Source organism: Lithobates pipiens, unplaced genomic scaffold (genome assembly GCF_037356315.1).
Source record: "Lithobates pipiens isolate NorthernLeopardFrog02 unplaced genomic scaffold, aLitPip1_a1.2 Scaffold_22, whole genome shotgun sequence".
NCBI lineage: Eukaryota > Metazoa > Chordata > Amphibia > Anura > Ranidae > Lithobates > Lithobates pipiens.
Genome location: NW_027507784.1, coordinates 79,883,688 through 79,905,683, shown reverse-complemented (window position 1 = coordinate 79,905,683; position 21,996 = coordinate 79,883,688). Strand labels below are relative to the sequence as shown.

The window sequence follows — 21,996 nt, the reverse complement described above, 5'->3', positions numbered from 1 at the left end:
ACGCTCTTAAATCTCTTCAAACCACAGTCTAGCAGACATCCCGGGTATGATAAAGTTTATAATATAATAAAGAATAATAAAAAATATTCAATAATGTAATCAAATCCTAAAACACTTAAAAAGGGACAGTTTTTGGTTGCTATGGACAATCTCCAAATTCCAGGCAGAAAAAAACAGTATTTATAATATAAAAGTGCATGCAGGGCACTCCACAGACCACTAGGGACAAAGGGGGTGTGTAATTTTTAATACAGCACTGTAATCTGTAAGATTACAGTGCTGTGTGTGTTTTGTGTACTTTTACTTTTTTGAATTTGCCGCCGTTCTCCGCTCCCGTGCACCGTAACGTCGCAGGGAACGGAGCTCGGCGGCATTCGGCACTGTGAATCGAGCGTAGGACGGCTCGATCACACAGCGCGGCGGACATCGCTGGATCCAGGGGACAAGGTGAGTAACTCTCCCTGTGTCCTCCCCTGCATCGAGCGATGCGATCCCGAGTCTGGCTAGGGGTTACCGCTCCTGTAATTAAAATCCCAACAGGAGCCAGACTCGGGATTACCGCTAGGGGGGTTAATACAAAAATATATACTAATGCCACCTGTTTTTGAGGAATGGCAGCCATTTGATTTGGATTTATACAGTGGCATTGGTGGCTATGTACCCATCTATACTGATTGTAGGTGACAGTGCAGGACAGGATTTGGAATGTTAGGTCCTTATTACTGTCTGGGTACATGTTGGGGAGATGCATACATCTTTCTCGATATGTCCTGACAACCAATGATCTTTGACTTTGGAAAGATCTCCTACTTACTGCTTTGTCTCTGGGACAGGAAGTAAAAATAAATCTCCCCAACTAAGCACAGAAAGTAAAAACCCTGACTTGGATCTTAGAGAGGAAGTAAAGCCTGGAAAAAAAAAAATACACCCTGCAAGGCAAAGTCATAATGAGCTAGTATGCATAGCATACTAGCTCATTATGAAGAACTTACCTGATATCGAAGCCCCCGAAGCGACCCTTGTCCACGTCCTCCGTCGCTGCCATGATACCCGGAGTGACTTCTGTGTATCGCAGCTCCGGAGCTATAATTGGCCGGAGCCGCAATGACTTCACTCCGGCGCATGCGCACGGGAGCCTTCAGTGACTTGCGGCGTGCATGCGCCCTAGACAGCGTTGGCCATTTTTTGTAAAATATTTCCTTAACCGTGTAGGAATACATTATTATTATGCGCAGAAGAACTTGGTAACACTTTAGCCATTCGCTAACCTATCCAAAATTAACAAAAAAAATTCCCATTCATACATTAAATTAGTACATGTAAGAGATAATGGTTTATGTTTATGGAGCAGTAGGATTCTTGTTTACCCAAATACCCATCAAAAGACACAAACTTGTTTATACCATAAAGATCCCATAATAAAAAGCAACTTGTTCATAGAATTAGTCAAATATTTTATTTTCTTTAGTAGAATTCACTTGCTATTTAAATACAGCGATTTGTATTTCTCACCTCTTTATTACAAAACAGTATGGTCTCTTATTCTGAAGTCATGTTAAAATCGCACAATAACGAGAGTTATTATCTACATACAAAAGCCTGTACTTGTTTTAGGTCTGATTTGCTATTCTAGAACTGTCTGCTAACTGTTTAGCTTCCCACAGCGTTTAGGCAGGAGTCATAAAATTCTCCAAATCCTGGAGACCCTCCCTAGCTACAGCTCCCATTAAAATGCATGCTTGTAAGACCTCAACCATGCTTGTTTATATGAATAAAGGACAATCTAAGGATTCCTCTTATATCAAGAGAACAAAAGGCCACCAGCCAACAAACTCCATTACAGTCTATCCTCATAATCGGAGCTCTCCTAAAAGTATCAGCTGGAGGTACAGGAAGCCTAGGCAGACATCCAAGGTGTTATCCAATCTTCTCAAAATGGTATCTCAGGGCTACAGGATAGGTTCACCACATCCCAGTGCTGAGGTTTGATCATGTCCTCCCTGTGATCTAGATAACTTAACTTACTTTACACCTGTGGCAAGGATGATGCAGGACTCATAAGTCCATCCTGGACAGGAAGTTATTTGAACATGTTTAAAGTAAGTTAAGATTTAAAGTGAAACTTTAGGCTCCACAATGGAAATGGGTGGACAGGCAGCATTTTTAATGCAGAAGAAACATGCTTTGTTTCACCTGCATTAAAGCTACTTACCTGCCTGTCTGTCTGTCTGTCTGTCTTCCCCCTGTATAGTGAGCTGCTCAAGCGCAGCTCACGGCACAAATTCGGTAATGCCGAATCTGATGGAGTGACGTCATCTCGGGCCGGCCAATGACAGCGGCTGGTGCTCGAGATCCAGAAGCCGGCCACCCAAAGAGGTCTGCAGACAGTGCATCACTGGATTCTAGGCAAATATAGTTCTGCTTTAAACTAAATTTCCAGACCAAAGGGCAAAAATGACTGAGCCTGGTGGGCATGTAGGTTGACCACTGCCCATAAGTATCTTCTAGTTCCATCGGATATACTAAGCTACACGCCTGGCCCTAGTAAAAAGGCCAACATTTATTACTGTAAAAACAACTAAAAGTAAGGGAACCCAAGAATGTTTGGATTGCCCAAGTATAGAGTCTGGTATTAAAATAAGTTTACATGATATGTACTCTAACCCCATTAGCAGCTCCAGTATTTGATAACATAAGAAAAAAAGGTAAGGCTATGGGATCCAGCAACTCTTGATGGACAGCTTGGGGGGGCGGTCCAGTGTTAGGATGTGTTATAGGCATTGACTGGCCCTATTCTGAGGTCCATGGTTTGTGATTGTAAGAAGTGTTAGGAGAGCAGTGTACAGTCTAGAATATGGCTATGGATAGCAGGTGACTTTCATAAAGATGGTCTCTACGGGGTGAGTCTTTTGGGGTCACGTGGGAACATGGAGGTCTGGCGGACGTTGTGCAGTCCCAGGTACAGCATGGTGACTCGCTCTAGACCTGGAATAGAGAGAAACAAATAAGGGCAACTGAATGTATTTTATATACAACAATGGAGGACCTGTATGTTTCCAGAAGGCTCCAGAAAACAAATACCAATATTCTAATTGCTGGACATTCTGAGGCAGGGGTTGTAAGGCCCAGGGAGGTTTCCCTCTACTGGACTGTTCATAACTTAAAGGAAAGCAAGTTCCATGGAGAAGAGTCTGTTGCTATTATAACCAGTTGGTGTGGTTTCTAAAGTATTATCGGGGTGTTAAGAGAGATAAAAGAGGCTAGTTTATGATTTAGTAAACCTCACAAAAGTAATAAAGGTTTAGGTAAAACTCCTTTCCCACTGACACCGATTTTACCCCATTTGCGGTGCGTTTTTCACAGGACATGTGACTCAAAAACCGCATCAGAAACACAACACGACTATTTTTGATGCATTTTTGCCGCATTTTCAATGCATTTCGATGGGGAGGGTCATTTTTGGTGCTTTATTTATTTTTTTAAATGACCAAATATGCACCAAAAATGCGGCAACGGACCAGTGTGAAAACATACATAGAATTTAAAGGGATACGTTTTATTTCAGCTTTTCCTGCACTTTTTTTCATGCAAAATGCTTCAAAAACTGCTCAGTGTGAAAGCAGCCTTAGGCTGGGTTCACACCGCTGCGGCAGCGAGAACCGGATGTGATTCGCACCGCACTGCAGTGCAAATCACATCCGATCTCTGTGCGATGCGAGTTCAGCCATACAGATAGTATGGCTGAATTTGCATCGCACCCGCCGCAAACTCGCACAGGACCCTTTTTTTGGTCCGCAGCAGAATCGGATCGCATGGGGGTTCACACCATGCGATCCGATTCCTGTCCGAGTTTGCAGATCGCACTGCGATATGCGAACTGATCTGGGGATGTCATTAACATTTCACTGACACTCCCAGCAGTCCGCATAGGGCAGTGTGAACTGCCGCCGGGAGGCATGCGATGCGGGAAAACGCCGCGGATTCACGGCGTTCCCGCATCGCTCCAGTGTGAACCCAGCCTTAAAGTGATTGTAAACGCTCACCTTGTAAAACAATCCATTCAAGTTAAAATATAAACAAAAGGCATAACATATGTGTATGGATATATATAAAAAAAAATCAACACCATAAACACGTATTTTTCTTTTTTTTTTTTTAAGACCCTTTCACACTGGGTGGTTTTCAGACGTTTTAGCGCTATAAATGGCCTCTGCAAAGCGCCTGAAAACCGCCTCCCATTCATTCCTGTGTCTTTTCACACTAGGGCAGCGCGTTTGTGGGACGTTTCAAAAAGTCCTGCAAGCAGCATATTTGGGGTGGGTTGGGAGCGCTGTATTTAGCATTCCCAAAACGCCCTGCCCATTGTATGAATGGGCAGTGCTTTCAAACTGTCTCAAAAGTGATTTGAAATTGCCGCAAAACTGGACTTTTTATTTGCAAAAAGCGACCCGTCAGCGGCCAAAAAGAGGTGCGAAACCGCCACTAAAATGAGCGGTGCTTTAGTGTTAACAGCCGGCACTTTCAGTGTGAAAGTAGCCAAAGTGATCACATTCCCTCTATTCTCAGCTGCATTAGAACTGAGGGAGGAGAAGCAGCAGCTCACTGTGCTTCCTAGTGAATAGCTGTGCAGGGGGGAATCAGGACAAGTCTAATCATTAGAGGAGAGCAGACTGAGTTCCGCTGCAGAACTCACCACCATGTGCTCTCCAGCTTAGTGTGGTCAGTTTTTAAAAAGGAAAGCATAGGGACTGGCAGGAACACCAGGGAGTTCACGCAGCAATACAAAAAGAAGGGGATACTTCCTCATTCAAGTACATGGTACGGCACATGTCAGGAATATAAAATGTTGTGGTAACTAACACTTTAATGTTCACTTGAAAATGTCAGGTAGTAATGTTATAGTGTAATTGAACTTTCAGTTTAAATCAGCTAAAGATATTCCAGGTACATCAAAACAAGAGAAAATCTTTGTTTCCTAAGAAAGCAGCCACAGCTTCCATAGCAAAGCCTGTCCCCTGCCAACATGCTGTAGAGAAGGGGACCCCCTACAATCTGTGAGGAAGCAGCGTTCTCACTGCAGGGGTCTGGCAAATCCCCCGCTGAGTCAGGGTTGGAGCTCTACAATCAGCAAAGCTCATGCTCCCTGCAGATTGGAGAGTTCCATCTCAGCAAAGGGCATAAAACCTCTGCAGTGGGACCACTGCTTCCACACAGAGAACAAGGGTCCTTCTCTGCAGCATGCTGGCAGGGGACAGGTGTTTCTTCTCAGGCTGCAGCTGCTTTCTAAAGAAAAAAAACTGAAAGATTTTGCGCACCTTTTATTTTGATGCACCTGGAAAGTTTTTAGCAGATTGCCTGTAATCGCCTGCAATGAAATATGAACAAAGCATATTCCGCTTTAGTTTGTACTTTCTTCAATCCAAAGCAGTGACATTTTTGTCTCTTTCCTCATTCTATCTGCATAAGTCACTTCTGACAGTGTATGCCAAACACCAGAGAATCTCGGGAGATTCCTCTACGAGATGGTGTAGAGGGGGGGTGTGTACATTCCCTCCACCCAGGTCTCCTATTACACTCCGCTACAAAATCAGATACTAAATAGGTAATGGCTAGCTCCAGCCAAACTGTGTATCATTTTGGATAGTGAATAAAGTTTTTGATGGGTTTTTATTTGTGTGTGTGACTACATTTGCAGGATTTTTTCCTTGCTTCCCTGCCTGTGAAACCAAGTCTAGAAATTGGAGCTTATAGGCAAAGCAAGGCATTGACAGCATTAAAAATCATGTCAGCTCAAAGGCTGGCCATAGAGCAGGGATATGCAATTAGCGGACCTCCAGCTGTCGAACTACAAGTACCATGAGGCATAGCAAAACTGACAGCCACAAGCATGACACCCAGAGGCATTGCAAATCCCTGCCATAGAGGATACGATTTTCTTTCCTTCCACCTGTAGAAAATTGCTCAATTCCCCCATCAACACAGACAGGGTTGATGAGGGAATGCTTCCTGCTGCGCTATTATATTCTGCCAGAGGGGGCGCAGGGAGCATTCCTGGCCAGCAGAAGGCAATAGTTATTTCTAGCAGTTATAGCCACTGGCAGTAACCGTATGTAGAAAAGACCTACATCAGCCTTTATCAACCTTTTCAACACAGAGGAACCCTTGAAATAGTTCTCCGGTCTCGAGGAACCCCTTCTAAAAATTAGAAATCTACAACTTATGATACATTAGTGTGATGGTCAGTGAGAGGAATGGTCCTCACACTTGTTGTCATTGGGAAGAATTACCTCCTTACAGATAGCTAAAAAGATTAATGGTGTCAGTGGGAACTTATGGGAGAGGCAGAAATTGCCCAATGCTGAAGGAACCCCTAGCAACCTATAGAGCAGGGATCTGCAATTAGCGGACCTCCAGCTGTTGCAAAACTACAAGTCCCATCATGCCTCTGGCTCGAGGTGTAATGCTTGTGGCTGTCAGAGTCTTGCTATGCCTCATGGGAATTGTAGTTCTGCAACAGCTGGAGGTCCGCTAATTGCATATCCCTGCTATAGAGGAACCCTGGTTGAGAATCACTGATCTACATGCTGGTTGTACCCAAGTTGAGTGATTATATTGGATACAATCAGTCTGTTCACACATGGATCATATCTCAGCTATTCCCTGCTGAACCGTACAGGATTTGAACTGTCTATGGCCAGCTTTACCCTTCCCCTTATTTGTGTCGACATTTCCAATCATTTCCTGCCTAGACATACACAGGGAATATGTGAACATATATATACGTATATGAATATGGGACTAGTTACCAATGCCTCCTCCAGCATGAGGTGGAGCTCCGTAACGGAAGGAGTCAATGTACGCCTTGATCTTTTCCAAGTCTAAAGTAAAAAGAAAACATACCGTGTTACAACTATTTCACATATCAGAGAAGCTTTAATAGTGTAAATGAACTGTATGGATGGCACAGAATGGAAAATCGATTGACTAAAAGATTTCATGTAAAAAGCTTGCCCTTTAAAAAGCTGTGCTCTTGGTACAAGATGGGGTTGCATGATCCTGTCGGCATTTAATCACTGTGCTAATTATTCTGCATTGCCAAAGCAGGCTAGCATGTATTCCAGCCTGATGGGGGGTGCTGGAACCAGAGGGGTTGTGTCCCATGACGTCAGCATGTCCTGACAGGGTGAAACACATTGACGTCATGGGACACACCACTTCAGGCTTCCCAACACTCTCCATCAGGCTGGAATACACGCCAACCCGCTTTAGCAATGCGCTAGCACTGCGATTAAATGCAACACCATTATACCAAGAGCAGGAATGGACTTTACTTAAAGCGGTAGTAAACTGTGTAAAAAAAATAAAAAATTCACCCTGCAAGGCAATGTCGTAATGTGCTAGTACGCATCACATACTAGCACATTATGAGAGACTTACCTGAAAAGAAACACTCCAGCGGTGCGCTGTCACCACTGACAGGGCTTCCATCTTCACCCAAGTCTTCCTTCTGGGTTTGTGGACTCCGGCCATCCGACTGGCCGAGCTGCCATGACTACATCCCGCGCATGTGTGCAGGAATCGCTGTTTACAGCCAATGAAGGAGCGGCGTGGTGTTCCATTACTTTAGAGCGCATGTTTCGGTGACGTCTCTGGATTCTGCTCTGTGGAATATCCCCCAAGCGGTGCACATTTAGGAGATATTTATCTTACCTATTGTTAAGCCTTATTATAAGCTTACCTGTAATAGAAATCACTGACATGACTTTACCACTAAATTAAGGCCGGGTATCACACTATTGCGCATTGGATGTGGGTTTCCCTGCATCCAATTTGCATAGCAGGAGATTGTGACCGGCTCTCTATGGATCTGGCTTCACATATCTCCGCAGCAACTCCGGTGCGAATTGCACGGAATCTGACCTGAAACGGTGAATGGGGACGCTTGGGCCTAAGGAACCTGGAGTGGGTGAGAAGACATCATTTTACTAAGAACTGAGGTGTTGACTGCTTTTCCATGTGTAGCTAAGCCCCCCGGGCCATTACTAGGTTGACAGCCCAGATTTAGATGTTTGCAGATGGTTATACTCCATGGTGGAAGTCCCAGTTTGTTACATTGCTGACGGTTTTCCTCAGCTGATTTATGGACATTTATGTACTTAGTACAGCAGGCCGTTGGATGTAGTTGGGTTCAATAAAACTGCTACCAAGCAGCGGTACTTTTTTTGCAGTAAGCTCTGACCGTTGGATTTTCCCCCCAAAAAAAACAAACGCTCCGATGCTCAGACAGGAGGTACTTCTAATGGTATTCCAACATGTAATGCTTCATATGATGCAGCCCTCCTCAGATCCAGAAAACATTAAGCAACTGCAAAAACACACACAGGAGGGTGCAAATGTCTAGTGCATTACCACCATACAACTGCATTAAATATGAAAAACAATTGCATACTCACAAACATGCAAATCAACAGGCGTATCACATATAAATCATATATATATATATATATATATATATATATATATATATATATATATATATATATATATATATATATATATATATATACACACACACATATAAAAATAAAATAACATATAAATTATATATATATATATATATATATATATATATATATATATATATATATATATATATATATATAAAACATCCAGCTGTAGGCAATGTCATCTAGCCTTATACCCCACGGTTGGAAGGATAATGTGTTTTGGGGGACTTGCCCCCTTCCTCAGAGTTAGAGATCAGAGCTTCCTCAGAGCCGGCTCTGAGGAAGGGAGAATGTTCCCTGAAACACGTCACCTTTCCAACCGTGTGGTACAAGGCCAAATGACATTGCCTATGGCTGGAGTTCACATGTGATATGCCTGTTTTTCATGTTTGCAAGTATGCAAGCACCTGCATGGAATACCTTTGACCTTACATGGCAAATCCACTTTCGTGGGATAAATAGAAAATAATAATAATTAAAAAAAGAAAAAAAAAAAATTATATTATAATATATATATATATATATATATATATACACACACACACACACACACACACACACACACACACACACACACACACACAATATACAACTGCTACGCAAGCCATAGTTGTTGATTTACTAAAACTGGAGAGTGCAAAATCTGGTGCAGCTCAGCATGATATCCAATCAGTTTCTAACTTCAGTTTGTTCAATTAACTTTGACAGAAAAAAAAATCAAAGCCGATTGGTTCCTGTGCAGAGCTGGTCCAGATTTTGCACTCTCCAGTTTTAGTAAATCCACCTCATATTGTAATTGAATGTTATAAAAAATGATCTTATCTTTTCAATCTGCAACTGATATAATTTTCTGTAAAATGCAACCTGGAGGCCTTCTGCACATAGATGGTGCACAGAACTTTTCCAGAAATGTCATTTCCTGCTTGTGTGATTGGCTCACTGATTTTCCCAGAAGTCTGCAGATACAAGTCAGATTTTAGGCATCCCCTGCAACCAAAATTTTTTTTGGAGAGAGAGATACTCCCTGACCTCAACCCGATAGAACACCTTTAGGATGAATTAGAGTGGAGACTGTGAGCCAGGCCTTCTCGTCCAACATCAGTGCCTGACCTTACAAATGCGCTTCTGGAAGAATGGTCAAACATTCCCATAGACACACTCCTAAACCTTGTGGACAGCCTTCCCAGAAGAGGTGAAGCTGTTATAGCAGCAAAGGGTGGGCCAACTCAATGTGGAACCCTACAGACTAAGACTGGGCTGCCATTAAATTTGATGTGCGTGTAAAGGCAGGCGTCCCATAGTGTATGTTTGCAATGCTAGTAATACTGCACAATATTGCAATTTACAAACACAGTAGAAAAGTTTACACATTTTCCTTACCAATGGCATGGTGCTGCGCTCTTTCCGTCAGCAGCTGAGCGTTGTGCACTCTCTGAGCACCAGACAGGATCTCTTCCCCTCTCATGAACATATCATAGGAGTTGGAGTATTTCTGTGGGAGGGAAAAATGATATCACATAACATTTCCAGCATAATATGCTCAATTTGCTAAGCCATAATGACTGTTATTTTCAGCAACGAGAGCCGAAAATGACAGTTACAAGAGCTGAGATGTAAAGACCATTATGATCAGAAACACAGGAATTATAGCCAAGTGAATTGAGGCGAAAGCATTACACAAATTGCAATGCAAAGAAAGTTTCTTGCTCTGGTTTCATTTGTTGGGCCCCACACAAATCCCGTGAACGATTCTCCTCCTAATACTTGAATGATTCATACAAAAAACTTCCTAGCATGATTTAAAAAAAAAAAAAAACTTTTCATGTCAAACGATCGTTCGCCCATTTGTCACCCAGAATGGGTAGCTGAAGTGCTGTAGTGTACCAGGGATGAACTAATTTTTTTTTTTATTGGTTTTTACAAATATAAATAATGAACAATTCACCATAACTCTTTTAACCACTTGCTTACTGGGCACTTAAACCCCCCCTCCCCTCCTGCCCAGGCCATTTTTCAGCTTTCAGCGCGGTCGCACTTTGAATGACAATTGCATGGTCGTGCAACACTATACCTAAATGAAATTTTTAGCATTTTTTTCACACAAATAGAGCTTTCTTTTGGTGGTATTTAATCAACAGGGGTTTTTTTATTTTTTGCTAAACAAAAAAACAAACAAACAAAAAAAAAAAAAAAACAGGTTTTCATAGTTTGGTAATTTTTCTCCAGCACCGATGAGGCGGCACCGATGTGGCGGCACCGATGGCACTGCTTAACCTCATGCTTAAATATGGTTAATGGGAATTTCTGGAATGTTCTGGGGGGTGACCTTAAAAGGAGAAGTATAGCCAAAGCTCGTAGATCACAGGAGTAGTTTGTTCTGCACTCCTTTGACACTTTCACACAGCAGGCTAAAAGCACGCCGCCGGAAATGTCACAGAGCCGATCCAGGTTTGGGAAAGATCAAGACCATAATGGTTGGGATCAGCCCACATGCCTGGACCCCAGCACCCAGCTCAGCGAGCCGCTGAGAGGCTAAGCTGGCCACTCCGGCCACCTTCACAGCCCAGCACTCCAGTGGGCGAGGTGACTGACAGTCACCAGCTCTCTGCTAAGGGAGCTGTGAGAACCGAGCGATCGGCAGTGTGTGATCGCTCGGTTCTCGGGTGTTAGAGCTGGTGGGGGGCAGGTACAGCATTGGATTGATGCTGCATCCACCTAGGCAAGTATGATTCTCAAGAAAAAAAAAAGTATTTCCATAATACTCTTTTAAATGACCCATCCTAGAGGAACCCCCATAACTTCCATATCATCTGACCTTTTTTGACCCATCACAAACCCTTGAAACTCCAACTGCCACCATCCCATGAGGGAAAGGGGGGTGGGGTCTTAAAACAGGCTCTTCCCCCCTTTACTCGCATGCTTTTGCATCCGCTGCTACTACAAATTTTGGCCGACCATGTGCACCCATGGTGCAGACATGTTTTCTCGAAGACAGCGCCATTAACCAAGACCATAAAGCTCCAATTCACACAGGTGGTGTTGTCAAATTGTGGTCTGACAAGCATGAAGACAGTTTTGCACCTTCCCCTGGTAGTGCAGTCACTGGATCTCAATATCCTAGAGCCACTATGTGGAGAACAAAGTTCAGGCTTGTTTTTCTGCCTTTGGCATCTCTGCGAGAACCGGAACAATTTTTGCATGATGAGTGATATCCGACTCCATTATCCATCCAAGATTTGTGTGTCAATTCCCAGGAGAATTTTGGCCGTCTTGGGTGCCAAAGGTGGTCCAACAACATATTAGGTAACAATTTAGTTCTTTTACCATACTTGTTTCCATATTTTTGTCCAACCCCTGTACGTCCGATCCACAAGTGCACAGGACAAAATCATGAGAGCGTGCAGGATAACTGTGGCAACTGGATTCAGCACTGGGAGGTGTAAACACTATGATAGGGGGAGTGGATATGATAGGGGGGAGTGGATATCTGTGGCCAAACTAACCACAGGTATCCCCTTTATATAGAAGACACAGATTTTTATTCAGTTGATGACATCTACAAACTCTTGAAAAAATTACCCTAGTTAACCATATACAGTACGTGAGAGGAAGTCACCAGTTCAGATGGCCTTCTTGCTATTTCTTATATTAAACATGCCACAAATCTAATAAAGCTACATAAATAAAAGTATTGATGGTTTGCTTTCCTTTTCTTCAGTACATGTGTGCCAAAAAACGAAATATTTTATGTGCAGATACTGATGCAATTTATAATAAACCAAAAACGAATCCCCTGAGGAATTCACGTGGGATTGTGGCGACACGCGTAAGGTGGAACTGGGTGACGTAATTGCGAAAACTGGAAGCAACATGGGAGCTGTAGTCCCAATGCCTGGATGTCAGTTTTACATTCTGTATATGCCTTTCTTTTTTTTTTTTTTTTGCAACATTGTAAGTGCAAAATATTTTTTGGTAAAATAAAGTTTTAACTTCCCTTGCTGCCTGAGTTTTGGTGCAGAGGTAAAGTGGGGAGGAGGGGAGGTCTGATACCTTAAAGGGCCATACACACTAAAAATACAGACCACCAGTTACCAGCTTATTTGAGTGGAGACTACCTGGTTTATCATCACCATTGTGGCACATGATAGACAACTATAAGGGAAGCGCTTTTGATCTGATATTTATGCAGGTCCACAGTGGAAGGTGAGAACATGTTATGAAAGGTGGTGGGCCCCTCTCAGTGGAGGAAATATGGATGTATGAACACATTGTGTATTGATTACTGGAATAAAAAAATGTAAGTAAGGAATTCACACAGAGATATTCATGTGTTTAAATATCGATTTACTGCACATTGGTTGCAGTACACAGATGATAGCATGGGAGTGACATCTATCAGTAAAGCTAATAAAGCGCCTCCCCCATTCCTCCGCTTCCTCCCAATACTAAAAATCCCAGATGCATGCACCTGAGAATGGTATTTCTAAAACATCTGCAATTTATGCTTTAATATCAAACATCCATTTGGTTATTTTCTTTTGCATTCCACTTCATGGTCTGTTGTGGCACTGGTGACTTAGCCAGAACCTCACAGATGCTCCCTGAGAAGGTTGCGCCATCAGTGCCTTCCAGGGAGATCCTGTCTGCAAACTCCAAGACTTTGAAAACTCTCGTGAGGGCGGCCTTTTTTTCCCTAGTCAAAGCAGGTTTTTGAGTAAAGCACAGGATCTATCCAAGCATCAACATGGGGGTGGTACAAGTCTTGCAGTTAATTTTTTTTTTTTAGAAAGCAGAGTAGAAAAGCCGATCCCCTAACAACATGCTGTAGAGAAGGACCCTTGCTCTGTAGAGGGTCTGACACACACACTTTGGGCTGCCTTTAGGATTGGAGAGCTCTAACTTTGTCTTGAGAAGATACTCTGAGAAAGAGCCCCTGTATGACCATCAAAGGTTATATCCATGGATTGCAACTATGCTGTAAAAGAACTAGTAGCGCGACTTCTTCCTCCCCCTCTGTCTTCGCTATCTTCTATATTTCTTCCTCTCTTCTATTCTCCTTTTCCCTCTTTTGCTTCCCTCTCGCCCCCTTTGCTAGCTCTTCATTGGTTCCTTTGCCTTGTTTCATGCCATAGCGTGGTTGACAACACTTTTATACTGGTTGTTTACAAATCCTCAAGATTCTCTAGAACATATAGGGGAGCATAATCGACTCTGGTGCGGGAGTTCGTATGATGGGGAAAGCTTCTCAGGCCACCCACTGCTGAGATTTTCTCTTGGGAACTCTACCAGGGGGGCATAGGAAGCCTACACTCCCGAATCTACTCTAGTGATGTTCCGAAGGTTATGAATGTTGCTCGGGCTCGGTTGGTTAAAAAACGATCTTCGGGAAAAGTCATGTGTGCCCGTATATACAATATCTCTTGCTTCTTCTAACAGTAATGCATTAAAATGCCACCAGACGAATAACCCTCTCTACCTACTCAGCCTGAAATCCTCCCCAAACCCCCTTATTTCTCTGACATATGTTTACTTAATAAGTATTTTGTTATCGGATGTTGTCAACTTTATACTTGAACCTTTTATCTGAACCCTGTTTGCGTATAATTCTTGAATGATTAATAAAAATATTGAAAAAAAAAAAAAAACAGAGTAGCGTGCTGGCTTCTTCTTGCACTGAATGTGGGGGGAAATCAGAGTACCCAGACCAAACCCACGCAAACAGAGCGAGAATTACATCCCCAGAGCCCATCATCTCTGCATGTTGTGCTGCAACTAATAAGACTACAGATGTAATCACTGCGCTTAAATAGGTTGGTTAATCACTGATGAACGAGAGATTCAGAGTAGTGTACTGTATATTGGAATTATTCTGTATGAGAACAATCTGGTGGCTATTTATGCATTGAACGCCTAATGTAACCATTTGTGTCCACTTCTGTGCAATGGAAAAGAACCACACATGCCTTTCTATGCAATATAATCAGAAAATGCCACTCACAGGATCCTGGGGGTCCGGCATGGTATAGAAGGGTCTCACAGCCAAGGGGTACTTGTCCAAAATGTAGAAATCTGTATCATACTGGGAGAACAAGAGAGACACTGTCAATACGGAGTCTATCACATGGTTCATCACATCACCTTGTCCTATTATCATATCATCTCCTAACCTGCATTACAATACACATACCTGTGTCACACATTGGTTCATCTATCTGCAGTATAAAGGGTCCGTTTAAACAAAACTGATATCTCAAGCTGGGATAGATGCAAGTGTAATCATGTTCAAAGACATGAAATCAGGGTAACTGAATTCCCAACTTCACTTACCTCTGTAGCCGTTACAAGTGAGTGATACTTTCCTGTTTATTTAGAGGGATTACATTACAAAGAATGCAGAACAGCGGAGGGTCCTGTTACTACAAAAGGGAAGGTCTATGGCCAAGGGAACAGACCCAGGGACCTGGGAATAGCTCACTACTGGGACTGATAATAGAAGCGAATGGTGTATCAGAACCACAAAAAAAAGATATAGCAACTGCCTAATCAATCTGATCAGCTGGTTGGCAGGGCTCAGTTATAGGGAATTTAGTAATTTGCACTTGAACATGTCCCTCCTTAGCTTAGTGATAAACAGATTGGGCAGCTGCCAATGTTCCCTTATTGCTGTATACAGTACAAACACATGGGAAGTCTTCAGTTGTCTTGCCTAGATCTCCCATGTGCTGCTGTACCAGTAGGAAGAGCAAGGTTGAGTCCAGGAGAAAGTTGGTTCTTCATATATTTACTGCTATGTACAATAGGTTAAAGTGGAAGTAAACCTCCCCTTTTTTTTCTTCTTACAGTTCTACCTACAGGTAACCCTATAATAAGGCTTACCCTGTAGGTACAGTGAAAACCTCCTAAACTTGCACTGTTTAGGAGATATCTACACTGCATGCAGCCAGCGATGTCGCCAGCACATGCACTCTAACGGAACAGCATACCTGTGCTGACCCTTCAGAGCTCCGTGCTGTGGTCCATGATTCCCGTGCATGACGTCAGCACGGCCAATCAGACAGCTGGAAGACGCAAACCCAGAAGCACCTTCAGCTGTGACAGCGCACCACTGGAAGACTTAATTCAGAGGTGAGTATTTCATAATGTGCCAATTTGTGATGCATACTAGCACATTATGCAGTTGTCTTACAGGGTTTAAAAAAAAAAAAAAAGAAGTGCGTGTGGTTTACTACTGCTTTAAGGGCCGGTTCAAACTATTGCGATGGCAGACATCGCATGTAATGCACAGCGCACTGCTGTTCACATTACATGTGATGTCAGCCATACAGATAGTATGGCTGATATTGCAACGCATTCGGTGCAAACACGCATAGGACCCTTTTTTCTGTTCGGACCAGAATCGGATCGCATTTGTGTTCAAACATATGCGATCAGATTAATGTCCGAACTGTCAGTTCGCAGTGCGATATGCGAGCTGAAATGGGGGTGTCATCATGTAATGACACTACCCAGCAGTTCGTATATGGCAGTGTGAACTGCCGTGCATGCCGGGTGCGATGCGGGAACCCGCAGTTGATTCGCAGTGTTCTCGCATTGCAATAGTATGAACCGGCCCTAAATGTCAGAACTTGTAGCAGGCTGTGTGTGACTTCATATCTTCAAACCTGGAACAAGGACGCATCAAATGGACGCCAGAGAAAAGTCGGACATTTTTTAACTTGAAGTAAAGCATCAGCACAACAGCCAGGCAACCTTTTCAGAAGGAAAATGCCAGCAATGGCAACCCCTACATGTCTCTCATGACAGCTTTTCTTTAAAAGCTGAATTCCAGGTATGGAGATATTTACCTAGTTCCATTGATCCAGCTTGGACCAAAGTAAGTATGTATGTGCCACACCTGTGGGATCCCCCTGGAAGCTGGCAATCACTGTAGTAGGCATGGCTACAACAGCGCTTGCTACTAGCTTCTGGGTCCCGTGCCTGCTCTTCTGCTTACCGAACACAGGAGGCCACCCACTTGCAAAGGGTGCCATTCAGAGAACACTTTCCATTTTATCAATGAACGCAAAAAGTGTACTCCGTTTGGACAAGGTGGACATCAATGACATCATCACCCACCTCTCCACTTCATCCAATCAGAGGACGCATTGTATTCATTGAGAAAATGCAGTGTTCCCTGAATGGAGCCTGCGGCAAGTGAGCAACTTCCTGTGTTCACAATGTAGCAGGGCAGCGGCTTAGCCTGGGATCCGGATACTAGAGGAAATCATTGTAGTGTCTACTACAGTGATTTTTAGCTTCAGCTGGGATCTCACAGGTATACATTGGTCAAAGCTGAGCTAATGCAAAAATTGCCATACCTGGAATTCATCTTTAAGGCTGCTTTCACACTGGTCAGTTTTTCTTCCGATTTTGTGTTAAAAAAATAAAATAAAAAAAAGTAAAAAAAAATAAAAGGCGTAAGAAAAACGTATGACCATTAAGTTCTATGGACACTGCTAGCTGCTTTTTTGGTGCATGTTTGTTGTGGCAATAAATAAATAAATGTACCCCCCCAATTAAAATGAATGGAAAATGTAGCAAAAACGCAATCGCGGATGCACTTTTGAAATGCATTTTCACAGGTGCAACACGCACCAACAACACAGTAAAAACGCATATGCATTTTTACCACAAAGCTGCTTGTACGCTATCCCAGTATATAGTAACATTACCTTTTCCTTGACCAACCGTCCCAAAAGCTTCTCATTAGGAGTGCTGAAAAACAAGAGATGAGTGTTTTTATATCATGCATCACAAACACACATTTACAGGCTCAGTGACACAGTGCTGGGAGGAACGATTACCTGCAATGTGCAGCGTAACCACACAGATTTAATCTTTCAGTTTTATGTCAGACTGAGAATCTTATCAGAGACTAAAGGAGATGCATGGGGTATGTAAAAAAAACAAATATACATACTATCTCCATGCTGCAGCTGTCCCCTGCCGGCTCTAAGCCCAGAAACGGAGCGATGACATGACTGCTGATTGCTCAGAGCGGAGAGCAGTGATTGTCAGTCACTGCTCCCCACTCTGCTTCTCCAGTGCTCACTGGAGAGAGGGGGTAGGAGCAGCGGCCTTCAGTTCTCAGCCGCGCGCTGAGAGCCAGAGCCCGCTGTCAATCAGGAAGCTGGGTAGATCCCGACAATATAGTTGGGATCCTTGTAGAGCCTGGAACAGCTCTGTGATGTCAGCTGACAGTGGGCTCTGGCTTGCCGACAGCTGATTCTGGATCACAAGACAGTAAAAGCAGATGCACCCCTCTAACCCACAAGAGAAGTATGGCTATACTTCCTTTTGTTTACAATGATTTATAGCTAGCAATGTCACTGGCAATTTGATGCAGGTACAGGTCTAACAAGTATCTTTATTTTCACTGCTGGAAATCGCTCTCCTTCAGATACCTATGGCTAACTGCCACAGAAACGAATGCAGACCGACGGTTGCTGGCAAGTGGTCATAAAATGCACAAACTCAAAGTGACTGAGCTACAGATTAATAGCATTTTCATAGAAAATAACAATTTCCTTGCCAAAACTTTTAGGCCTCATTTACACAGGAACTGTGACCTGTACAGGTTGAATGGGCAGTTTTATTATGCAGCTGGAACTGCCAGTAGCTATGTGCAGGCAGAATATATGTTATTCTATGGGGAGATGCAGCAGCACAGCAACTTGTCCTCTTAGCAACTCTTTTTACATCGCACAACAAGCCAAGGAGACGGTGGAGATCCTCCGGGGTGTAGAAGACGCTTGCCCAGGAACCAGATCATTTTACACCATTAACAATACCAGTAAAATCCAGCACTATCTTTCCACTTTCCTCAACTTGTCCTAATTGGACCGGAATGCAGTGATGGATGAGCGGCTCTGAACACAGACAGTGGGACAGTGAGCCTGCACATAGCTTCGGAGGCAGATACAAACCGCCCCATTCATGCTATTTGCATGATAGCAAGTGTGCTGGCACTCTGAGTGCCGCATCTTTCTTTTAGATTAGTGAGCACAGAGGATGAATGAGTTTTTTGAAGCCTGCACCAGAATAGGGATATTTTTGGAGAAGTTTAAGTACTAGAGTTGGGTCATTACAATGTTAAAGCTGAACAGGCAAAGCATAAAGGTTGACCCTAAAGGGATACTAAAGGATCGTTTTATATTTTTTTAAATAACAAACATGTTGTACTTACCTCCACTGTGCAGTTAGTTTTGCAGAGTGGCCCCCCGAACATCCATTTCTGGGGTCCCTCGTGGCTCTTCCCCGCATTAGATAACTCCCTTGGAGAAGCGCTCTACCGAGGGGGTTACCTTGCGGGTGCGCTCCCAAGTCCAGCATTCGGCATCCATAGAGGCCAAATGCAGGACTCAGGCCCTGCCCACCGATGCCCGCATCATTGGATTTGATTGACAGCAGCGGGAGCCAATGGCTGCGCTGCTGTCAATCTACCCAATCAAGAGCCGGGAACCCATGGAGAGAGGGACGGCAGGGACGTGCCAATAGAAATCCGGGCCTCAGGTAAGTAAAAGGGGGGGGGGGCTAGGGGGGCGGTGGCTGCAAGGTGTTTTTTCACCTTAATGCATAGGATGCATTAAGGTGAAAAAACGCAAGCCTTTACAACCCCTTTAATTTCCCTTCCTTCACAGCAGCATATACTTACCATTCCTTTGCTTTTCAGCTGCTCCTTTTAGCACAGGGAGACAAACAAAATACCTTTATTTAGGAATGGAGGAACATGTGACCAACTGCACATGACAGCAGTGAACCAATCAGTGCTTTCACACAGAAAGCACAGAGGCCGTGTAGCCTCCCTGCCCTGAGCTAGGAGAGAGCAAAGAGAAGATAAATATCCTGTATGTGTTTGGGGGACGAGGGGTAGGGTCGCAACCTGTCCAGGATTCACCTGGACAGTCCAGGTTTTGAATCATGTGTCCGGGGGTTTCAGCCACCTGAAACCCAGACACATTAATCGGATAGGAATGTGGCTCGGAATGGGGCTCGACAGGGGGGTGAGGGGGCACTAAGTGCAACGCATTACTATTGTCTTTGTTATGCCCAAAGATGTCTGAGCTCTGTTATAATCCTATAGTGTATACTAAAACAATTTTTTTTGTTTTTTTTTTTACTGTGCATCGCAAGTGTTCAGGTTTGGCTTGAAAAACCAGTTCCTTGTTCCTTAGACCCCTTTCACACTTTTAAGGCTTTTTAGCGATAAAAATAGCACCTGTAAAGCGCTTCTCAAGCCACCCCAGTATGAAAGCCTGAGTGCTTTCACACTGGGGTGGTGCGCTTGCAGGGTGGGAAAAAAAAAAGTCCTGCAAGCAGCATCTTTGGGGTGGTGCGGAGGTGGTGTATACACCGCTCCCAAAGCTCCTGCTCATTGAATTGAACGGGCGCTTTTAACCCTCTCTTCAGTCGCTAGCGGGGGTTAAAAGCGCCCCACCAACAGACGAAAAGCGATGCTATAACAGCGTTAAAGTGCCGCTAAAACTAGCCACACTTTACCACTAATGCTGGCACCGCCCCAGTGTGAAAGTACCCTTATAGTTGGCACCGAGATTGCCTGTATTGATAATCCAGGGGAGCGGTAATGTCACTCCACTGGTCATATGACAGTTCTTGGGTCTAGTGACTGGTTGCTAGGCCTAGGTATCATCATAGGGTAACAGGTCACATGCGCTTTTGTACTCAGGAAGTGCTGGGTGTTCTTGCTAGTTGTGAAGGGACAGGGAGCTGTGTAGTAATGCCGGTACGGGGGGTATATTGGGGTTAGAGGGTGCTTCCTAGAGACATCCCCTAATCATGGGCACGGTGACAGTGCCTCTTTAGGTGCACCTGTTGCTTTGGTAAAGCACAAATTTACGTGATACAAGTGTGCATTGCTCTTACACCAATTATTTGTGTCTGATCATATATCTGAATACAGTCTACTGTACATAGCTAGATACAGGTTTGTGGAGAACAGTTAGAGATATATAACTTAAGGGGGAAAAAAAAGGATTACTTTTTTTTTGATTTAGTTTCATTTATTGCGTATGTTGTTTTCACAAGTTGCTATAGAAAGCAGGCACTTTCATTTCAAAATGAAATGTCTGCCCAAAGTAACAGGCGTTTGTGTTATCAAGCAGGGCCCTCTTATTCCTCTTGTTCCAAATTGTAATGTCTGCCCTCATGTTGTAAAGCGCTGAGCAAACTGTTGGCGCTATATAAAACCTGTATAATAATAATAATAATAATAAAGGAAAGTGACTGCACTCCAATGACATCACATCATCCAACTTTATCTCTACGATAAAGCCGATAGGTGGGTGAAATGTGTTAGGGCGGGGCTGCAGTACGTGAAAGTCTGGTTACAATAAATTTGGATGACACGTCGTCGGAGTGTGGTGGCTTCCTTCATTAATCTCACAGAGTGCTAAAAGGTTCTTTCTGCAGAAAGTGCAGGATTTACCAAGACCTTGGAGAAGTGACATACTTTTTTTTTTTTTCTTCCTTACATTGGGTTTTGTGTGATGACAACTGGGCAAGTTTTTTGGTGAATAAGTGGAAAAATAAACGTTGTGATTTAAATCAAAAAAGTGTAAGTGAAAAAATAGGGTTTTTGTATTATTCATTTATTAGCAGCACACACCTAAGGTCCTCTTCATCCCCCATCTCCACACCGGCCTCCCGCAGCATCGCTAGCCCCTCGCGGTATTCCAGGCGGAGCGTGGGCTCCAGAAATTTGAAAGGCTCACTAGGGAACTGTCGGCACACGGTCTGGATTTCTGTCTGAAATCTGGGGGAAAAAATAAATAAATGGAAAAACCGTGAATTAACAATGCATACTATGTTTACAAACAGTGAGATGGAACAGTTTACAGCACAATTGTTCTATCAGTATTAGGCTTTTTTTTCCACTAGAGGGCGATCTCATACAGGCAGCTACTCAAGGGAAAAACAGTGGCTATAAGCCTAAAAATAATCATATCCCAGTATTGGGTTCGGGGGATGGGATATTCAGGGAGTCTGTCCTCAGACCTCCAATACATTACAGTTCCCCCCTTTAAAGCAGTCCCACGGTGTCTTCAATTACTCTTCACATCACAGCCCCCCTTTACATTAATGTAACAGGGACTGCTCTCTAAAGGGCACTGTGATGTTAAAGGGGGCACTGTGATATAAAGGGGGCACTGTGATATAAAGGGGGCACTGTGATATAAAGGGGGCACTGTATTCCGATCTGCAGCTCCTCCCGCCCCCCCCCCTGGTGAAAGGATGACCCTGTCGGCTGAGAAGGCGGAGGAACCGGGAGAGGACATATGGACCTGGCCACACAGCTGGTGGCGATAGGCCTGTGCAGACTGCGGTCGCCGGTCACCACCTGCCGCGCAGCCCGATCATCAACAGGCTGATGGAAAGAGCTGGAATACAATTAATGAAAACAGGAGGGCCAGGGAGGCAAGATTTAGATGAT

The 21,996-nt window shown here is 43.7% G+C and overlaps 1 protein-coding gene across 1 annotated transcript in view; it reads right to left on the bottom strand.

The window, feature by feature from the left end:
- Positions 1-1,430: 1,430 nt before the first annotated feature.
- DARS1 (aspartyl-tRNA synthetase 1) overlaps positions 1,431-21,996 on the bottom strand; it is a 177,075-nt gene continuing 156,509 nt past the window's right edge. Inside the window, exons 13-18 of the mRNA XM_077447770.1 lie at positions 21,172-21,318; positions 17,219-17,261; positions 14,506-14,586; positions 9,888-9,999; positions 6,807-6,878; positions 1,431-2,985 (exon numbers count right to left, since the gene is read on the bottom strand). Of these exons, the coding sequence (XP_077303896.1) occupies positions 2,894-2,985; positions 6,807-6,878; positions 9,888-9,999; positions 14,506-14,586; positions 17,219-17,261; positions 21,172-21,318 (547 nt within the window). The 3' untranslated portion in view covers positions 1,431-2,893. The remainder of the gene's footprint in view (positions 2,986-6,806; positions 6,879-9,887; positions 10,000-14,505; positions 14,587-17,218; positions 17,262-21,171; positions 21,319-21,996) is intronic.